Here is an 18,099-nt window from a genome sequence, read left to right on the forward strand (position 1 = left end):
AGGTTTTTTAAATGATAAACAATCTTTATCTATATCGTATATTTTGAATCTAATGACATTTATCTAAAAAGATTGAAGTCAATGGATGATCAGTAGTATTTTAAATTATTTCTCTATCAATATTTACATTCTTTTTTAATTAATTAGAGATAGGATAAGTATTTACATTTAAATGTTTGTTGAGCTTCAAGCTAGATAAAAGATAGAAATCTTTTTTGAATGAGAGATAATAGGATAAGTATATCATGCATGATATCAATAATTTTCATTTAAAAACTAAAGGAACTGAGACCTCACAATTGAAAAGTTCTACATGAACTCAAACATTTTATTCTTTGCTATATTTATGCTTTTACATTAAACTCTATCAGCTATTTCCACAGCCACATATCACTTTGTACTTTGCAGAGGTAATTTAATTTCTTTCTTTACATAAATTCTCTCTCAAATATTTATTCTATGTATCATTTCTTGCTTAGTCTTTCAAGAAAACATAAAGATTATGTTGTTATTGTGATCCTTAATAGTAAGTTCTACTGGCCATTGATGCACGTATGATGTGTGAGTTTTTTAGAGGTAATTTAAATTCATTCATGTATATTATTTTTGATACTTTTTTTGCTTCTCGATTCCATTTTTATTAAAGTAGAAGAATTCTTCTAATATATACATGCTCCATATGTTTCTATGTTTGATGTAAGTAGCACTAGGAGATTATATATATATATACACACACACACACACACACGATATTAGAAGAGTGAATTGAATATAATGCTTGGATCGACATGCCTGTTTTTGGTGATTAAATTTCAACCTAAGGGTATTTGTGTCATTTCGATTTTAGATTTTCAAGGGGTAAAATCATTAAAATTACGCGGTTTTTGCTTTTGTATAAACTGCTATGGAAAGTCTTAAGCTATGTTCTCTATTTTCGATCTTCTGTTCATATAATTACTTTTATTTTTGCATCAAATTCCATATCATTTTTTAAGGCAAAAGAAATTGGTTTTATTTTGACAGAAGAAAATTATGTTTTGGCTTATATAATAGATGTTACTTATCTTTTAATCATGACATATTTATTTACACTTATTTCATTGTTTTGCCGTGAACTTGATGATTGACATAATTATATATTTCTCAAAAAATTATTGTTACAGAAGGAAATTTTTTAAAGCAATGTAACAATGCAGCAAGTTCGTAGTGTATTGCGTGATGTTTGTGCGGGAGGTATGTCAAAATAAACTGTGTACATTCTATTAGTTTATGCAACTACATTTACCCTACAGTACATTCCTCTTTTACTATACCGGTAACACGAAGCTAGCTTATTTCTATCATTAAAACAAGAAGCCTACTGTAAAGTGGTAATCAATTTTTATACGAGTATTAATAATTAAAATATAAATGTCATTGCTAAATTTGTTCATTGTATAGCTTATTGAATCTGCAGCATACATTAGGTATGTCTGATTGATATTTTGTTGATATCATTTATAATGTTGGTCAGTTATTGGAAGGAGTCCTTCTTTTTAAGGTGCAAATGAATCAGATAATTTTTAATTAATAAGGTTGGTTTGGACAAATATAATAAAAGATAACATGTCTAACTGACTAATCCCATTTCTAGGGGTGTTCACGGTTTGGTTAAAAACCGATCCAAACAGAAAATTAAAAACAAACCGATTAAATAAACCGATATTTACTTGGGTTAGGTTTGGTTTGGTTTTGAAATTTTAAAAACCGATAATATTTGGTTTGGTTTTGGTTATACTAAAAGCAAACAGAAGAAAAAACCAAACCGACAGATTTTATACATAATTTTATATATATATATATATATATTGATTTTTTATAAATACTTTTGAATAATTTATATAATTTTTAAGAATTTTTTATTTATCTCTAATAAGCTAATGAACTTTATACCTTAAGCCGATTTTAAAAAAGAAATCCATAAACTCAAACTCATTTATTCAAGAAAATAACTATATGAGATTTACCTAGATTTATTTTTTGTATTTATTATAAATTTTATTCACTTAATTGAAATCATAAATCCTAAGACATTTTCTCCATAATGCAAGAAACTATAGCTACCGCAATTAAAGGGTAATAACAGATTATAAGTTGGAAAGGGATAGAAAATTCTCTCCTAATTGTAGGAAAAATATCATGAAAGAGAGAAATACCGTTAATGTTCTTAAAAAACGAAAAACCGACCCAAACCGACCTCAACCAAACTGACGGATATGTATTATATTTGATTTGGTTTGGTTTTAATAATTTAAAAACTGATTATATTGGTTTGGTTTTGGTTTTAACCCAAAACCGACCCATTTCTTTTCATCCTTATGGTTGTTTTGTTTTTGAAAGAAAATCTTTTTCAACATACTTATTTTTCTAATTTGAAAGTTGTATCTTTCCTTATAGTTTCTTAAATATTCTTCCATTTAAGATAAGAAAACTCAATTGCATGTAATACAAAATAATAATTAAAAATATCAATAGATTTCATGATAAGATAAGAAAATAACTTCTGTATTTATACTTTGGTTGAATTCAAAGTTACACTTCAGTTTTAAATATGATATAATTTTGACTATAGGTAGAAATGTTAAATGGAGAAAACTAATTAAATACGAGAGAAAGAATGTGCAAAGAAATTCGGGGGGGGGGGGGGGGGGGGGGGGGGGTTCATAATTTAAGAAATTGAAGAGTTGTGAACAAGGAAATATTTACATATAGATTTGGTTATTTGGGGGTTGGGGGTAATCTTCATTGAGTAACAAAATAATAGTTTTGAAATTTTAAGGCAATATGATCTAATATGAGTAAATCCAAAATTTGAAATAACTAGAAATAATATTTTAGTGGTATATTAGTGATAAAGAAAAATAGAAGAGCTAGAATGGGTTATTGCTCATACTCTAACTCAAAATGTTTGTCTTACTTTTAAAAGGTAACCTCCTAAAGTATAAGACTTATTAGAATTTAAAATAAGAGTATTTGGAATTATATTATAAAAAAATAAATTATAGCTAAGACTTCATAACGGAAGATTTAAAATATAAAATATTGAATATACTATGTAGAAAACTAATTAAATACGAGAGAAAGAATGTACAAAGAGGGGGGGGGGGGGGGGGGTATATTTATACTTGGAATTAATTTTAAGAATATAATGAAGTAATTGGATAATACACAAAATATTATTCATAATTTAAGAAATTGAAGAGTTGTGAACAATGAAATATTTTCATATAGATTTGGTTATTTGGGGGTTGGGGGTAATTTTCAGTGACTAACAAAATAATAGTTTTGAAGTAAATCAAAAACTGAAATAATTAGAAATAATATTTAAGTGATATATTCGTGATAAAGAAAAATATAAGAGCTAGAATGGGTTATTGCTAATACTCTAACTCAAAATATTTGTCTTACTTTTAAAAGGTAACCTCCCAGAGTATAAGACTTATTAGAAGTTAAAATAAGAATATTTGAAATTATATTATAAAAAATAAAATTATAGATAAGACTACGTAACGGAAGATTTAAAATTTAAAATATTGAATATAATACGAGAGAAAACTAATTAAATACGAGAGAAAACTAATTAAATACGAGAGAAAGAATGTACATAGAGGGTTGTGGGTGGGGGGGGGGAGCGTATATTTATACTTGGAATTAATTTTAAGAATATAATGAAGTAATTGGATAATACACAAAATATTATTCATAATTTAAGAAATTGAAGAGTTGTGAACAATGAAATATTTTCATATAGATTTGGTTATTTGGGGGTTGGGGGTAATTTTCATTGAGTAACAAAATAATAGTTTTGAAATTTTTAAGGCAATATGATCTAATATGAGTAAATCAAAATTTGAAATAATTAAAATAATATTTTCTTAATATTGTCCGTGCATCGGACGGGTACATATATTAGTGATAAAGAAAAATAGAAGAGCTAGAATGGGTTATTGCTCATACTCTAACTCAAAATGTTTGTCTTACTTTTAAAAGGTAACCTCCCAGAGTATAAGACTTATTAGAAGTTAAAATAAGAATATTTGAAATTATATTATTAAAAAAAATTATAGATAAGACTACGTAACAAAATATTTAAAATTTAAAATATTGAATATAAAAAGAATCCAAGTACCAAATTAAAAATTTTTAAAATACCAAAACAAAATATCATGTGGGTAAATTTATAACACAACATTCATAAATTCTTTTCTTTCCAAACCACATTTAGAAGTAAATACCTTAAATAATAGTTATGCCAAATAAACTTTTTCTTTTGTAGTGATATGATTTTTTATATGTTAGAGATGATGATCAGGATTGTGTAATGATATAAGGTTAATCATCACGAGATGATAATTAAATATTTGTTAAATTAATATAATTCGATGTGCTCAAATAAGTAAAACTATAATTTAATATTATTTCAGCATCAACTAATTTTCAGTAAATCTTTATTTAAGTTTTACATTACTCATGATGTTAATCAGTAATAATTTTTAATATTTCACAAATTAAATAATTATAAATATGTCAAACAAATAAGATAATAATTTTCTATGATTAATTTCGTTTGATACCGACCGCGCGTCGCGCAGGTACGAATACTAGTACCAAAAAAAAACCTAAAATGCTCTTTAAATAGGCTCAAAAAACGCATAGCAGAAACTGACAAAATTGCCCCCGATAGCAATATCGACGGACCGTCGATCGTTCGACGATTCATCGATTTCTCCGTCTTTTGTACCTTCAGCAATGTGTTCCATTCGACGGTGCCATCGACCAGTTCGACTCTCCGTCGAGTATTCCGTCTTTTTCTCCTCTTGTTGAGAGATCCTGCTTGACGACACAAACGACGAAGCGTCGATCAGTTCGACGCTTCGTCGATGCCTCCGTCCTTTGTCGTCTTCAACTTTGTCATCACTGGAAAATCGAGCTTATCAACGCTTTAAAGGACGGTTCGTCGGCTGATCGATGGAACGTCGATTCTTCATTTCTGGCCAATTTTTCTTTTGTTCTTTGCCTTTTGCTTTTGGGCCATTGTTTTCCTAAAACACAACAAAACATATTAACAAGAACTAGACTTACTTGAAAACAACCAAAATTCATAGTAAAAAGGTGTCTAATGTGCCACAAATTAGCGGCACATCAACACCCTCGGCGAAATATTCCACTGTAGATATAGGGTAAATTTTCTGAGTCTATGTAGATATATATGTTTTGAACACCCTCAACAACATGGAAAAGGCTAGCTCAGCAGTTTCAGGGTGTTCAAAATAAATCTCTAAGTCCTGGGTTCTAGCCTGAGGGACATCATATTTTTTAAAGTTTAGCTCTTATTAATTTTTTCATTTAATTTATGAAAAACAGACGACGCCGTTTAGCTACTTCTAATTTTGTTTTTCAAAAATGTCGTGGAATTAGGAATTTTTAATCCCAAAAATCCAAAAGTCAAAATCAGCTCCCAGTAAACCTTGTTTCCACCAACACTTGGGTATAACAATTCACAAATTACAAAGCACCGCCGCAGCCACTGGATCACCGCCCGCCGACCGGAATATCTTTCCAACTACAGTAGCTTTCTCTGGTGACCGCTAAGCAACACATGCTTGCAAGATTTTGAATCATTGTGAATCATGTGAATGTTATATTGATACAAGAAATAACAACAATTTAATGATGAATACGTATAATATTGTATCCATTATCTTTTTTCTCAGTACAGGTTCATGGTTCATCTTTGATTTTTGTCTAAGGAAATGGACCATCATTATTTGAACTCTGAAAAAAAAGTAATGATAGAGAAAGTTTGTTATTTTGGTGAATATATATGATAATGGACTTCAACATAATTTATCTCTTACAATCACATAAATAAATTTACAAAACTCAATTAGTTTATCTTATCTAAGTAATTTGTTTTTATTTTTTGTTTAAGGGTTAGAAAGAATGTAGGTTCATTTCTTTCTAATTACAAGCTCTAATCAAATAGCTTAAAGACACTTCTCTTCTATTTATGGAATATAGGTTTTTTTTTTTCTGCTTTTCTATGTCAAGAAATATATGATAAACATATTGACTAACTATAAGAAAATCTAATAAGGTATGCATATAACGTAAAATGATATTTAACTAAGCGGTGAATTATTAAAAATTACATGACAAGTTTTGGAGGATATTAATGAACACTAAAATAACATGAGTGTAGTTAATTTTGAATTGATTTTTTTAATAGCTGGAATTTAATTTGGAATATAAACTTTCTAAAAAGTACGTAGTTTGTATTTTTCTTTAAATGAAAGATAAAAACGAATATTTTTACTATAAAGAGGAATTAAGTTAGGAGTAATTGGAAAACCTTAACTATTAGTATAGATTCTTTTCAGAGAATATGAATATGGATTGGAACGGGTAAAAATGAAATTCAATAGTTGGGAAAGAAAGTAGCTATAAAAGTTAGATTTCAAACTTCTTTTTCTACCCTAAAAGTTTTTTAAGGAATCACTTTAACAACCTTTAATTATCCTTTACATGCAAGAGAATATTACTTGACCAGAAAAATAAAGGAGGAGTATTAAAAATTGACTAGATAAAATAGTGGTCTCCACAAAACTATCAGTCTAAATATTGAAGGAAATACAGACATATTGTAAATAGATTTGAGTAATAATTTACGATTAATTCCATTTGACATTGATTGCGCATCGTGCGAGTACGAATACTAGTAATTGAAAATGAATGAGTTTAGTATTTTATTTGTCCGCTACCCACTTTATAGCTTTATGCCGGAAAGTCCTATTATGGAGATAAAATGCTCTTTTATCCTAGATCTTTGATAAAGATGAAATAATACCTTATCACCCCCACCACAACTTGTTGGTGGTAATGAATTTAGCACCTGAAATTAAATTAGACATGGTACTAGAAGATTCCAGTTTTAAAATTATAAAATTGGATGGTTGTTTCCCGTGATTCATTAATGTACTGTATGGTATGGTACAATATGGTGTTGTACTGTATTATACTGTATTAATTAACACAATGTTTGGATAGACTGTATCTTTTGTTGTGATTTAATAACATTTCTATTGTTTGGTTTGACTTTATAGTACTTGTATAATAACTTGTACGTTTACTAAAATACCCTTAACTCTTAATTAGAAATTAGTTTATATATATCAATAAAACTAAGGTAAAGGATAAAATGGGAACTAAGTAAGTGGTGGGTGGGGGTGGTGGAGGGGTGGGTGGTGTGAGGTGGGTGATCGTGGGATGAGGGTGGGGATAATGGGTGGTACGGTGGGGTGAGTAGTTATGGGGTTGGGGTTGTGTAGTGGTGAGGGATAGTGGGTGAGGGTGGCGGAGAGATGGGTGGTTGTGACATGAGGGTGGGGGTTGTGTGTGGTAAGGTGGGGGTGAGTGGTTGTGGGGTGCAGGGGCGGATTTATAGGCAGCACAGGGTCTTCCTCGAACACCCTCGGCGAAAATTCCGCTGTAGATATAGGGTAAATTTCCTGCGTCTATGTAGATATATATGTTTTGAACACCCTCAACAACATGGAAAAGGCTAGCTCAGCGGTTTCAGTGTGTTCAAAATAAACCTCTAAGTCCGGGTTCTAGCCTGAGGGACATCATATTTTTTAAAGTTTAGCTCTTATTATTTTTTTCATTTAATTTCTGAAAAACAGACGACGCCGTTTAGCTACTTCTAATTTTTGTTTTTCAAAAATGTGGTGGAATTAGGTATTTTTAATCCCAAAAATCCAAAAGTCAAAATCAGCTCCCAGTAAACCTTGTTTCCACCAACACTTGGGTATAACAATTCACAAATTACAAAGCACCGCCGCAGCCACCGGATCACCGCCCGCCGGCCGGAATTTCTTTCCAACTACAGTAGCTTTATCTGGTGACTGCTAAGCAACACATGCTTGCAAGATTTTGAATCATTGTGAATCATGTTAATGTTATATTGATACAAGAAATAACAACAATTTAATGATGAATACGTATAATATTGTATCCATTATCTTTTTTCTCAGTGCAGGTTCATGGTTCATCTTTGATTTTTGTCTAAGGAAATGGACCATCATTATTTGAACTCCGAAAAAAAGGTAATGATAGAGCAAGTTTGTTATTTTGGTGAATATATATATGATAATGGACATCAACATAACTTATGTCTTACAATCACATAAATAAATTTACAAAACTCAATTAGTTTATCTTATCTAAGTAATTTGTTTTTATTTTTTGTTTAAGGGTTAGAAAGAATGTAGGTTCATTTCTTTCTAATTACAAGCTCTAATAAATTAGCTTAAAGACACTTCTCTTCTATTTATGGAATATAGTTTTTTTTTCCTACTTTTCTATATCAAGAAATATATGATAAACATATTGACTAACTATAAGAAAATCTGATAAGGTATGCACATAACGTAAAATGATATTTAACTAAGCGGTGAATTATTAAAAATTACATGAAAAGTTTTGGAGGATATTAATGAACACTAAAATAACATGAGTGTAGTTAATTTTTGAATTGATTTTTTTTTTAATAGCTGGAATTTAATTTGGAATATAAACTTTCTAAAAACGTAGTTTGTATTTTTCTTTAAATGAAAGATAAAAACGAATATTTTTACTATAAAGAGGAATTAAGTTAGGAGTACTTGGAAAACCTTAACTATTAGTATAGATTCTTTTCAGAGAATATGAATATGGATTGGAACGGGTAAAAATGAAATTCAATAGTTGTGAAAGAAAGTAGCTATAAAAGTTAGATTTCAAACTTTTTTTTCTACCCTAAAAGTTTTTTCAGGAATCACTTTAACAACCTTTAATTATCCTTTACATGAAATAGAATATTACTTGACCAGAAAAATAAAGGAGGAGTATTAAAAATTGACTAGATAAAATAGTGGTCTCCACAAAACTATCAGTCTAAATATTGAAGGAAATACAGACATATTGTAAATAGATTTGAGTAATAATTTACGATTAATTCCATTTGACATTGATCGCACATCGCGTGAGTACGAATACTAGTAATTGAAAATGAATGAGTTTAGTATTTTATTTGTCCGCTACCCACTTTATAGCTTTATGCCTGAAAGTCCTATTATGGAGATAAAATGATCTCTTATCCTAGATCTTTGATAAAGATGAAATAATACCTTATTACCCCCACCACAACTTGTTGGTGGTAATGAATTTAGCACCTGAAATTAAATTAGACATGGTACTAGAAGATTCCAGTTTTAAAATTATAAAATTGGATGGTTGTTTCCCGTGATTCATTAATGTACCATATGGTATGGTACAATATGGTGTCGTACTGTATTATAATGTATTAATGAACACAATGTTTGGATAGACTGTATCTTTTGTTGTGATTTAATAACATTTCTATTGTTTGGTTTGCCTTTATAGTACTTGTATAATAACTTGTACGTTTACTAAAATACCCTTAACTCTTAATTAGAAATTAGTTTATAAATATCAATAAAACTAAGGTAAAGGATAAAATAGGAACTAAGTAGGTGGTGGGTGGGGGTGGTGGAGGGGTGGGTGGTGTGAGGTGGGTGATCGTGGGGTGAGGGTGGGGATAATGGGTGGTAGGGTGGGGGTGAGTAGTTATGGTGTTGGGGTTGTGTAGTGGTGAGGGATAGTGGGTGGGGGTGGCGGAGGGGTGGGTGGTTGTGGGATGAGGGTGGGGGTAGTGTGTGGTAAGGTGGGGGTGAGTGGTTGTGGGGTGTAGGGGCAGATTAATAGGCAACACAGGGTGTTCACCCGAACACCCTCGGCGAAAAATTCCACTGTAGATATAGGGTAAATTTTCTGAGTCTATGTAGATATATATGTTTTGAACACCCTCAACAACATGAAAAAGGCTAGCTCAGCGGTTTCAGGATGTTCAAAATAAATCTCTAAGTCCTGTGTTCTAGCCTGAGGGACATCATATTTTTTAAAGTTTAGCTCTTATTATTTTTTTCATTTAATTTCTGAAAAACAGACGACGCCGTTTAGCTACTTCTAATTTTTTTTTTTCAAAAATGTGGTGGAATTAGGAATTTCTTTCCAACTATAATAGCTTTCTCTGGTGACTGCTAAGCAACACATGCTTGCAAGATTTTGAATCATTGTGAATCATGTGAATGTTATATTGATGTACCTTTTCCATGATTCCATCCAAGTGATTATAAACTGTTTTCTTCTCCTTCTATATATATATATACATACATACACACACAGTTCAAAGTTGTTATTTGTTAAGTATCTAATGTGGGGTTTGCAAATTGCAAGTCCAAGTCTTCTGGTTCTTGTCACTCTTTTATCCAATTGTTTTGTTCAACATCAATTGTCCCACTGTTAGCTTTCACCATTATTTGTAATGTTGAGGTTTCAAATTTTGGAAAAAAAATATCTAACAAATTTATGATTTTTTTGGTATCTGCTAGATATTTAACTTTAATATCAACTCATCAAGAATAGAACACCGTGTTTTAGATTACTCATTTTATGTGCCACATAAATGTGTATTTAACAATAAATTAAAGGACCACAAAAAATGTTCCTTATTCTTCTTTGTAAATTTCCACTGATCAACATGTGTTATTCTTGTCAAATGGTCAAATCTGTTTAATGAATCAACTATATTTAGCATTGAGATATTTATTTAATGAATCAACAATCTTAATTAGATCCAAGAGTCAATGAATAAGTACTTCACCAAGGTATCAAATTCAACTTCGGGCTATCATAGTCAACCAAATCGGGAAGATGATAAGTTGGTATTTTACCAACTTATTTCTTCTTTAATCTTAGATTGTTGCTATGTTTTGATTGAAAAAATAGTGCATTTAATGTCGTTTACTTCCATTTTATAGGTTTATGTGATTTAGAAGTGATCAGAATAAACCAAGCGAAAATAAAGTCAAAAAGAGGCCAAATTGGACAAAAACTGCACAGTTATCCAAAACTGTCAAAAGTGGACAGTTTTGCAAAAACGGGACAGATTTGCAAATCTGAAAACTTGGGGCTTATTTTGTTATTTTTGGACTTGGAAAAAGTGGGGAACTACAAAAGGAAGACAAGGGAGCAATTATATTCATCTTTGGCCATTCAACACAAGCTTTGGAGCTAGGGTTTTACACCACACCTTTGGGGGAGAAGATTGGAGCTCGTTAATGATAAATTTCTCAACCCTTTCTTCAATTCCTTGCTTTGTATTGCTTATTTAAGGGTGTTGTATTTTATTCCATTACTTGAATATTGTTTATAATATTATTCATTATCAAGTGTTGGATTAAAACTCTTGTTATGCTTATGTATTGAATGATTTGTATTTCCAATGAAGTGGGTTTATTGTTTCTCTATTAACTCTTCAAGCTTTAATGTCCTTTAATGGTGTACAACATTATTTGTGCCTAAATACCCATACTTTGCTTGGAAAAGAAAGTAGAGGTTAGGAAAAGAGTTAATAGCAAAAATTTGGGGCATAATCCTCATCTAATAACTTGAGCTAGGAATAGGAAAGTTACTTGAGATTCAATTGGTTGTGCTTGATATCACACTCTAAGGCTTGGAAAAGCTTAGAGTGAAATTCATTGATTTGGTTGGAAGACTTTCAATGAGATTTTAGAAACCATTATCTATTAACATAAACCCGCTCGTAGTTGTAAAATCATAAAATATATTGGATCGTTACTTGAGAGTTCCTTGTATCCAAGCTTGTGGCCATTGATCATTTTATTCGCTTTCTAGATTAGTTTATATTTTTGCATTAGTTATAATTTTATCAAAAAATCAAATTATTATCAAGTGTTTGGCTTAGACTAGAAAGTGACAATTCCTTACTTGTTTAAATCGCCTAGCATATTGTTTCATGTGGGATCGACCCCGACTCATAGTTGGATAAATTATATTGCATACGATCGTGTACACTTTCTCTTTGAGGAGTGAATTTGGACGTTATCAATTTTGGCGCCGTTGCCGGGGAACAATTTGACGTATTTGAGTTAATTTGGGATTTAAGCTTGCTTGCTTTGGTCCAAACTTGTGAATATTTGTGTTGTTGTTTCGTTGCTTTATTTGATTTTTATATGAAATAAAAAAAAATGGCATCATATAATGAAAATTGGTCGGATGGCAGTTGTTCATACTTTGATGACCCTTGTCTTTATTGTGAAGGACCACACTCATGGCAAAATTGTTTGAATTCTTCCAGGGGCGGATTGTGCGCACAATCCCAATCCTATGAGTGGAGTATTTGTGATAGGTGTGGTGGTCAAAATGGTCCTTGGGATAATTGTGCTTATTTGTCCTTCCCTTCCCCGAACCCCCACTATGACTATTCTAGTTTTGATTTTGATAATAGTAGGGATATGGAAGTGGAAGAAGCCTCAAATGCTCAAAATGAGAGGATAATTCTCATGTTGGAGACCATCCTTGAAAAAGTGGAAAAACAGGACTTAGCGGTTAAGGACTTGAGGCAACCACTTGATGACTTGAGGCAAGCAAATTAATTGCAATGACAAAGCTATTCACACCTTCGAGGATCAAATTAAATTATTGGTTCAGACTCATAATGCACAACAACTTGAGGGTGTTGAAAGTAGACAAGAAAGTGGCCAAAACATGAATTTCTCCAAGGGTGGATTTTTACAAGCTTTGAATGACTCTCAACTTGAAGAAGGCCTTGACAAAGTGGAAATTGTGAGCCAAGATTGGCTTATGACTCAAGCTCAACAACTTGAAGCCTATGAGGATCATCATGAAGGCATTTAAAAATTTTAAAAATCCATGTTGAGCAAAGTCAAGAGTTGAAGAAACTTGAAATTGCTATCCGTGACTTGAAAGCCTAATTGAATGCAAAAGTTGAGGTATGCAATACTCAACGTCAAATAGTCATGGATAGTAGTTTTAAGTTGGTTTCCAATGAAAAAGTGATCAAGATTGATTTTCAAGAGCTAATGATGAATTGCCAACCGACCAACCCAAAAATAATGTAAGATGTCGAAGTTGAAGAAATGATACTAGAGTTGAATAAAAAGGTTCACAAAATAATTTTTGAGGACTAGTTCATTTGTGGGTGAGGATGTCAAAAATGGAGCTAATTTGAAAATGGAGCGCCTTAGACCACATTCCAACCATTTTTCAACATTATGCTTGGTTAGTGAAATGGAAGTTGAACTAACCAAGCCTATGGAGAATTTTGGAGATGAAGAAGAAAGCGTTTTCATTTTGAAGTTTACTATGCCAAGAAGACAAAATGGCATGCCTCACTTACGGGCCAAGAAGTACAAAATGCGACACCTGAGAGTTGGCCTCTTTGACTTTCTATCACCGTCCCATGAGCGTCATCATAATCTTGATTCAAAGTTGGGGCGCAAATTCATATCTTCCAAATGGAAGGAAAAGTGGTAAAGGTAACCGTCGTGCCGCGACGTTAAATCAAGTGCTTGGTGGGAGGCAACCCATCGTTTTAAAAATTTTAAATTGTTTTTGAAATTTTATTTTTTAGAATAGTTTAGTTTATGGTTTTTGACTAATCTGCAAAGTTTCAGAATTTTTGGAATTGTTTTGAGCAGGTCGGGTTTTTAGAGCAGCCACAAACCAGTAGGTGCTGCTAAAAAAAAAATTCAAGTGACATCACCTGCGAATCGCAGGTCATGCTTGCGAGTCACAGGTACCGTTCGCAGGTTGTGACAGTAAAAAAAAAAAAATCCAGGTGACATCACCTGTGAGTCGCAGGTACTGTTCGCAGGTCGTGACAGTAAAAAAATAAAAATTTAATTGCTCTCAAACTATTTTATGTTTTGTTTCGATTATGTGCAGTGAGGACACTGCAATGTTTGTAGTTGGGGGTGGCATGCGGTAGCACATTATATTTTAGTTATGCTTGATTTGTGCCCTTGTCGGGCTTTTGTCTTATGTATGAATATTGTGTGCTCTTGCCGGGCTTGTTTTATGATTGTTGGTGTGGCTATGGATAGTTGTTGTTACAAATGGAACTTGCTCAAAGTTTTGAAACTTTTTTGTTGGCATGTTGTGGATTAGTCACTTTTATTATTTTATTTCCGTTCTTAGTTAGGTGGTTTAGGAGTAAAAATGGTGTTGGGATGTGATTTTTTTCCCCTTGACCAATTTTGGCTTGCTTGGTACCAACTTATTTAAACCTTGGCGTATGAATTCTTGATTTTTGAAAAAAAAAATGATTGAAGTAAGGATTATTGTTGTGACTTTTAGACTCAATTTTTGGCTCTTGCTTTCACTAATTAGTCTCTTTAGGCTATGACTGACTTTGTGAGTTCATTTTGTTCAATTAGTTTTTGGATACTTTCACTTGAGTTTGCATGTGCCATGTGTGGTGAGGTTTTTGTGAGTTCTTTTGCATTACTTGTGGTCTAGAACTTGTCCGGAATGTGTTTCAAGGCGAAATCCTAGACTACACTTGGTTTAAAAAATGATGTTAGGCCTTCCTTGAACCCTTTTTGCGCCTTAAATATCCTACCCTTGCATGTTTTCCCTAGTTAACCCCTTTTGAGCCTTTAACCTTTTCTTTGACAACCATGTTACAAGCTTTACCCTGTTCTTCATTGATCCATCTTTTGGTACTCTACCTCCTTAAGTGCGTTGAAAGTGCAAACATAGGCTAAAAGCTTAAGTTTGGGGGTGATGGTTGGAAAAAGTTGTTATGTGGGAGTTACTTTAAAGGTCAAAACGTGGAAAAAAAATTAAAAACTTCCTTGTTATTTTGAAAAAGAAAAAAAAAAGAAAAGAAAAATGAAAGAAGAATAAAGAGTTGTGAATAATGGGAAGACTAAGTGGTGAAATGAAAAAATGAAGAAAGGGGTGGAAAAGTTTCAAAGGAAGTGTGCTTTGAATGTTGAAAATTGTAGTGCTTAGGGTGGTTTTGAGTCACTTTTACCCAAATTGTGCCCTACCTTAACCAAAAGCCTACATTACAACCCTTTAAGTCCTAGTTAATTTTGAACCAAGTGTGTCTACATGCGTGGAGAAATACATGAAGGGCAAGCTTATGGTACTACTTGTGTGCATTTGAATATCTTTGTGAGAGAGAGAGAGTTAATTCTTTCTATTTGATATCTCATTTGAATTACATTTTTTAAGTGTGGGATTCTCTCTTGAGTGTGTGGGCACATGAGAATTTAAGTTGTGAATTTGTTCCATTTTCCAATTGAGAGGAATGAACAAAAGAAAGTTGTTTTGTGATAATGAGGCAAATTTTGAAGCTTTAGTGTCATGACGTGATTGCTACTTTGATTAACTTGGTGTTTGAGCACTTGAAATGAAAATGAAGTTTTTCAGAAGAAGTTGGTGATTCATATGTTTTGGATTAATTGTTGGTACCAATCAAAGTCATGTGTTTGTGCTTAAAGTGGACCTTTTTGACTTGGTATGATGTTGGTGCACTTTTGAATGGAGTCCTTTGAAGGAAATTATAATTTGATTTGCTTGAGGACAAGCAATAGTTTAAGTTTGGGGGTTTGATAAGTTGATATTTTACAAACTTATTTCTTCTTTAATCTTAGATTGTTGCTATGTTTTGATTGAGAAAATAATGCATTTAATGTCGTTTACTTCCATTTTATAGGTTTATGTGATTTAGAAGTGATCGGAGGAAACCAAGAGAAAATAAAGTCAAAAAGAGGCCAAATTGGACAAAAACTACACAGTTTTGCAAAACTGTCAAAAGTCGACAGTTTTGCAAAAACGGGACAGATTTGCAAATCTGAAAACCTGGGGCTTATTTTGTTATTTTTGGACTTGGAAAAAGTGGGGAACTACAAAAGGAAGGCAAGGGAGCAATTATATTCATCTTTGGCCATTCAACACAAGCTTTGGAGCTAGGGTTTTACACCACACCTTTGGGGGAGAAGATTGGAGCTCGCTAATGATAAATTTCTCAACCCTTTCTTCAATTCCTTGCTTTGTATTGCTTATTTAAGGGTGTTGTATTTTATTCCATTACTTGAATCTTGTTTATGATATTATTCATTATCAAGTGTTGGATTAAAACTCTTGTTATGCTTATGTATTGAATGATTTGTATTTCCAATGAAGTGGTTTTATTGTTTCTCTATTAACTCTTCAAGCTTTAATGTCCTTTAATGGTGTACAACATTATTTGTGCCTAAATACCCATACTTTGCTTGGAAAAGAAAGTAGAGGTTAGGAAAAGAGTTAATAGCAAGAATTTGGGGCATAACCCTCATCTAATGACTTGAGCTAGGAATAGGAAAGTTACTTGAGATTCAATTGGTTGTGCTTGATTTCACACTCTAAGGCTTGGAAAAGCTTAGAGTGAAATTCATTGATTTGGTTGGAAGACTTTCAATGAGATTTTAGAAACCATTATCTATTAACATAAACCCGCTCGTAGTTGTAAAATCATAAAATATATTGAATCGTTACTTGAGAGTTCCTTGTATCCAAGCTTGTGGCCATTGATCATTTTATTCGCTTTCTAGATTAGTTTATATTTTTGCATTAGTTATAATTTTATCAAAAAAAAAACAAATTATTATCAAGTGTTTGGCTTAGCGTAGAAAGTGATAATTCCTTACTTGTTTAAATCGCCTAGCATATTATTCCATGTGGGATCAACCCCGACTCATAATTGGGTAAATTATATTGCATACGATCGTGTACACTTTCTCTTTGAGGAGTGGATTTGGACGTTATCAGAAGAAAATGAGAATCATTTAGTGGCACCATTGCATTTTTCTCAAGAGTTCGATTTAAGTTCTTTAGACGCCGATCCAGGTGAAAGAACTCAAATCTTGAACTTTCATCCAAATCATCGTGATGCTATTAGAAGAGATTATCTTCAGAAACGCCCTTGTCAACCTCCATTGAAAGTTTTTCCTCAAACGTTGATTTCTGGAGATATGCATCGTTTCAATCGTGATTGGTATGTTGAATTTCCTGATTGGTTAGAATATAATGTAAGTAAAGATGCAGCCTTTTGTTTGTATTGTTATTTATTTAAGGGCAATAGCAATTGTCAAGGTGGAGGTGATGTATGGTCTGGTTTGGGGTTTAGGAATTAGAACAAAAAGGATAGTTTGACAAAACATATTGGTGGGCCGAATAGCATCCATAGTCAATCAAAAAGAAAATGTGAAGATCTAATACGGCAACAACAATCTTTCATGTTGTATTTGATAAGAAACTTACTCAAGATAAGCATGGGTATGAGATCAGCTTAGCAGCTTCAATTCGTGTAGTGAGACTTCTTGTGAAACAAGGATTGGCACTTCAGGGTCATGATGAATCTAAAGCATCACTTAACAGAGGTAATTTTCTTGAAATTCTTTCATTTTATGCTCAAGAGTGTGATAAAATTCATAGTTTTGTATTGGAAAAGGCTCCTCAAAATGATCAAATGACTTGTCCATTGATTCAAAAAGAAATTGTGCTTGCTTGCAAGATTGAAACAATTAAGGGTATCATAAAGGAACTAAATGCTGACTATTTTTCCTTATTGGTTGATGAATCTTTTGATGTATCACGCAAGGAGCAAATGGCAGTTGTTTTACGATATGTTGATAGAAGGGGATTTGTGATGGAGCGACTTCTTGACATTGTTCATGTTAAAAATACTAGTGCTTTAGCTCTAAAAGGTGCAATTGTCAATTTACTTTCTCAACATTCCTTGAGTCTATCTTGAGTGCGTGGACAATGCTATGATGGAGCAAGTAATATGCAAGGTGATATCAATGGCCTTAAAATGTGGATTAAGAAAGAAAGTAGATCGGCTCATTCCATTCATTGTTTTGCTCATCAACTTCAATTAACTCTTGTTGGTGTTGCAAAAAAATGTCTTCAAGTGGGAGAACTTGTACACTTGGTTTCAGATATTTTGAATGTGTTGGCGGCTTCTTATAAATGTATGGATGAATATCGAGAATCTCAAAGGAAAAAAATTCAAGAGGCTTTAGAAAAGGACGAGCTTAAAACTGGTAGGGGCTTGCATCAAGAACTTGGTATTTCTAGAGCTTGTGATGCTCGTTGGGGATCTCACTTCAAATCTTTTAATTA

The 18,099-nt window shown here is 32.2% G+C and overlaps 1 protein-coding gene across 1 annotated transcript; it reads left to right on the plus strand.

Annotated features, from left to right (window-relative positions):
* The first annotated feature begins 1,190 nt into the window (after nucleotides 1–1,190).
* On the plus strand, nucleotides 1,191–17,728 carry LOC132611598 (uncharacterized). Its single transcript, XM_060326005.1, has 3 exons — nucleotides 1,191–1,233; nucleotides 16,744–17,003; nucleotides 17,228–17,728. The coding sequence occupies exons 1-3, from the start codon at nucleotides 1,191–1,193 to the stop codon at nucleotides 17,726–17,728; spliced, it is 804 nt and encodes a 267-aa protein (XP_060181988.1).
* Nucleotides 17,729–18,099: the final 371 nt, after the last annotated feature.

Source organism: Lycium barbarum, chromosome 9 (genome assembly GCF_019175385.1).
Source record: "Lycium barbarum isolate Lr01 chromosome 9, ASM1917538v2, whole genome shotgun sequence".
Lineage (NCBI taxonomy): Eukaryota > Viridiplantae > Streptophyta > Magnoliopsida > Solanales > Solanaceae > Lycium > Lycium barbarum.

Bases quoted from the DNA above. Each gene is read 5' to 3' on its own strand.
- LOC132611598 (XM_060326005.1), top strand. From the start codon at position 1,191: ATGCAGCAAGTTCGTAGTGTATTGCGTGATGTTTGTGCGGGAG. The intron at 1,234-16,743 runs GTATGTCAAAAT...GGACGTTATCAG, and splicing joins GCGTGATGTTTGTGCGGGAG to AAGAAAATGAGAATCATTTA. The intron at 17,004-17,227 runs GTAAGTAAAGAT...GTATTTGATAAG, and splicing joins CTGATTGGTTAGAATATAAT to AAACTTACTCAAGATAAGCA.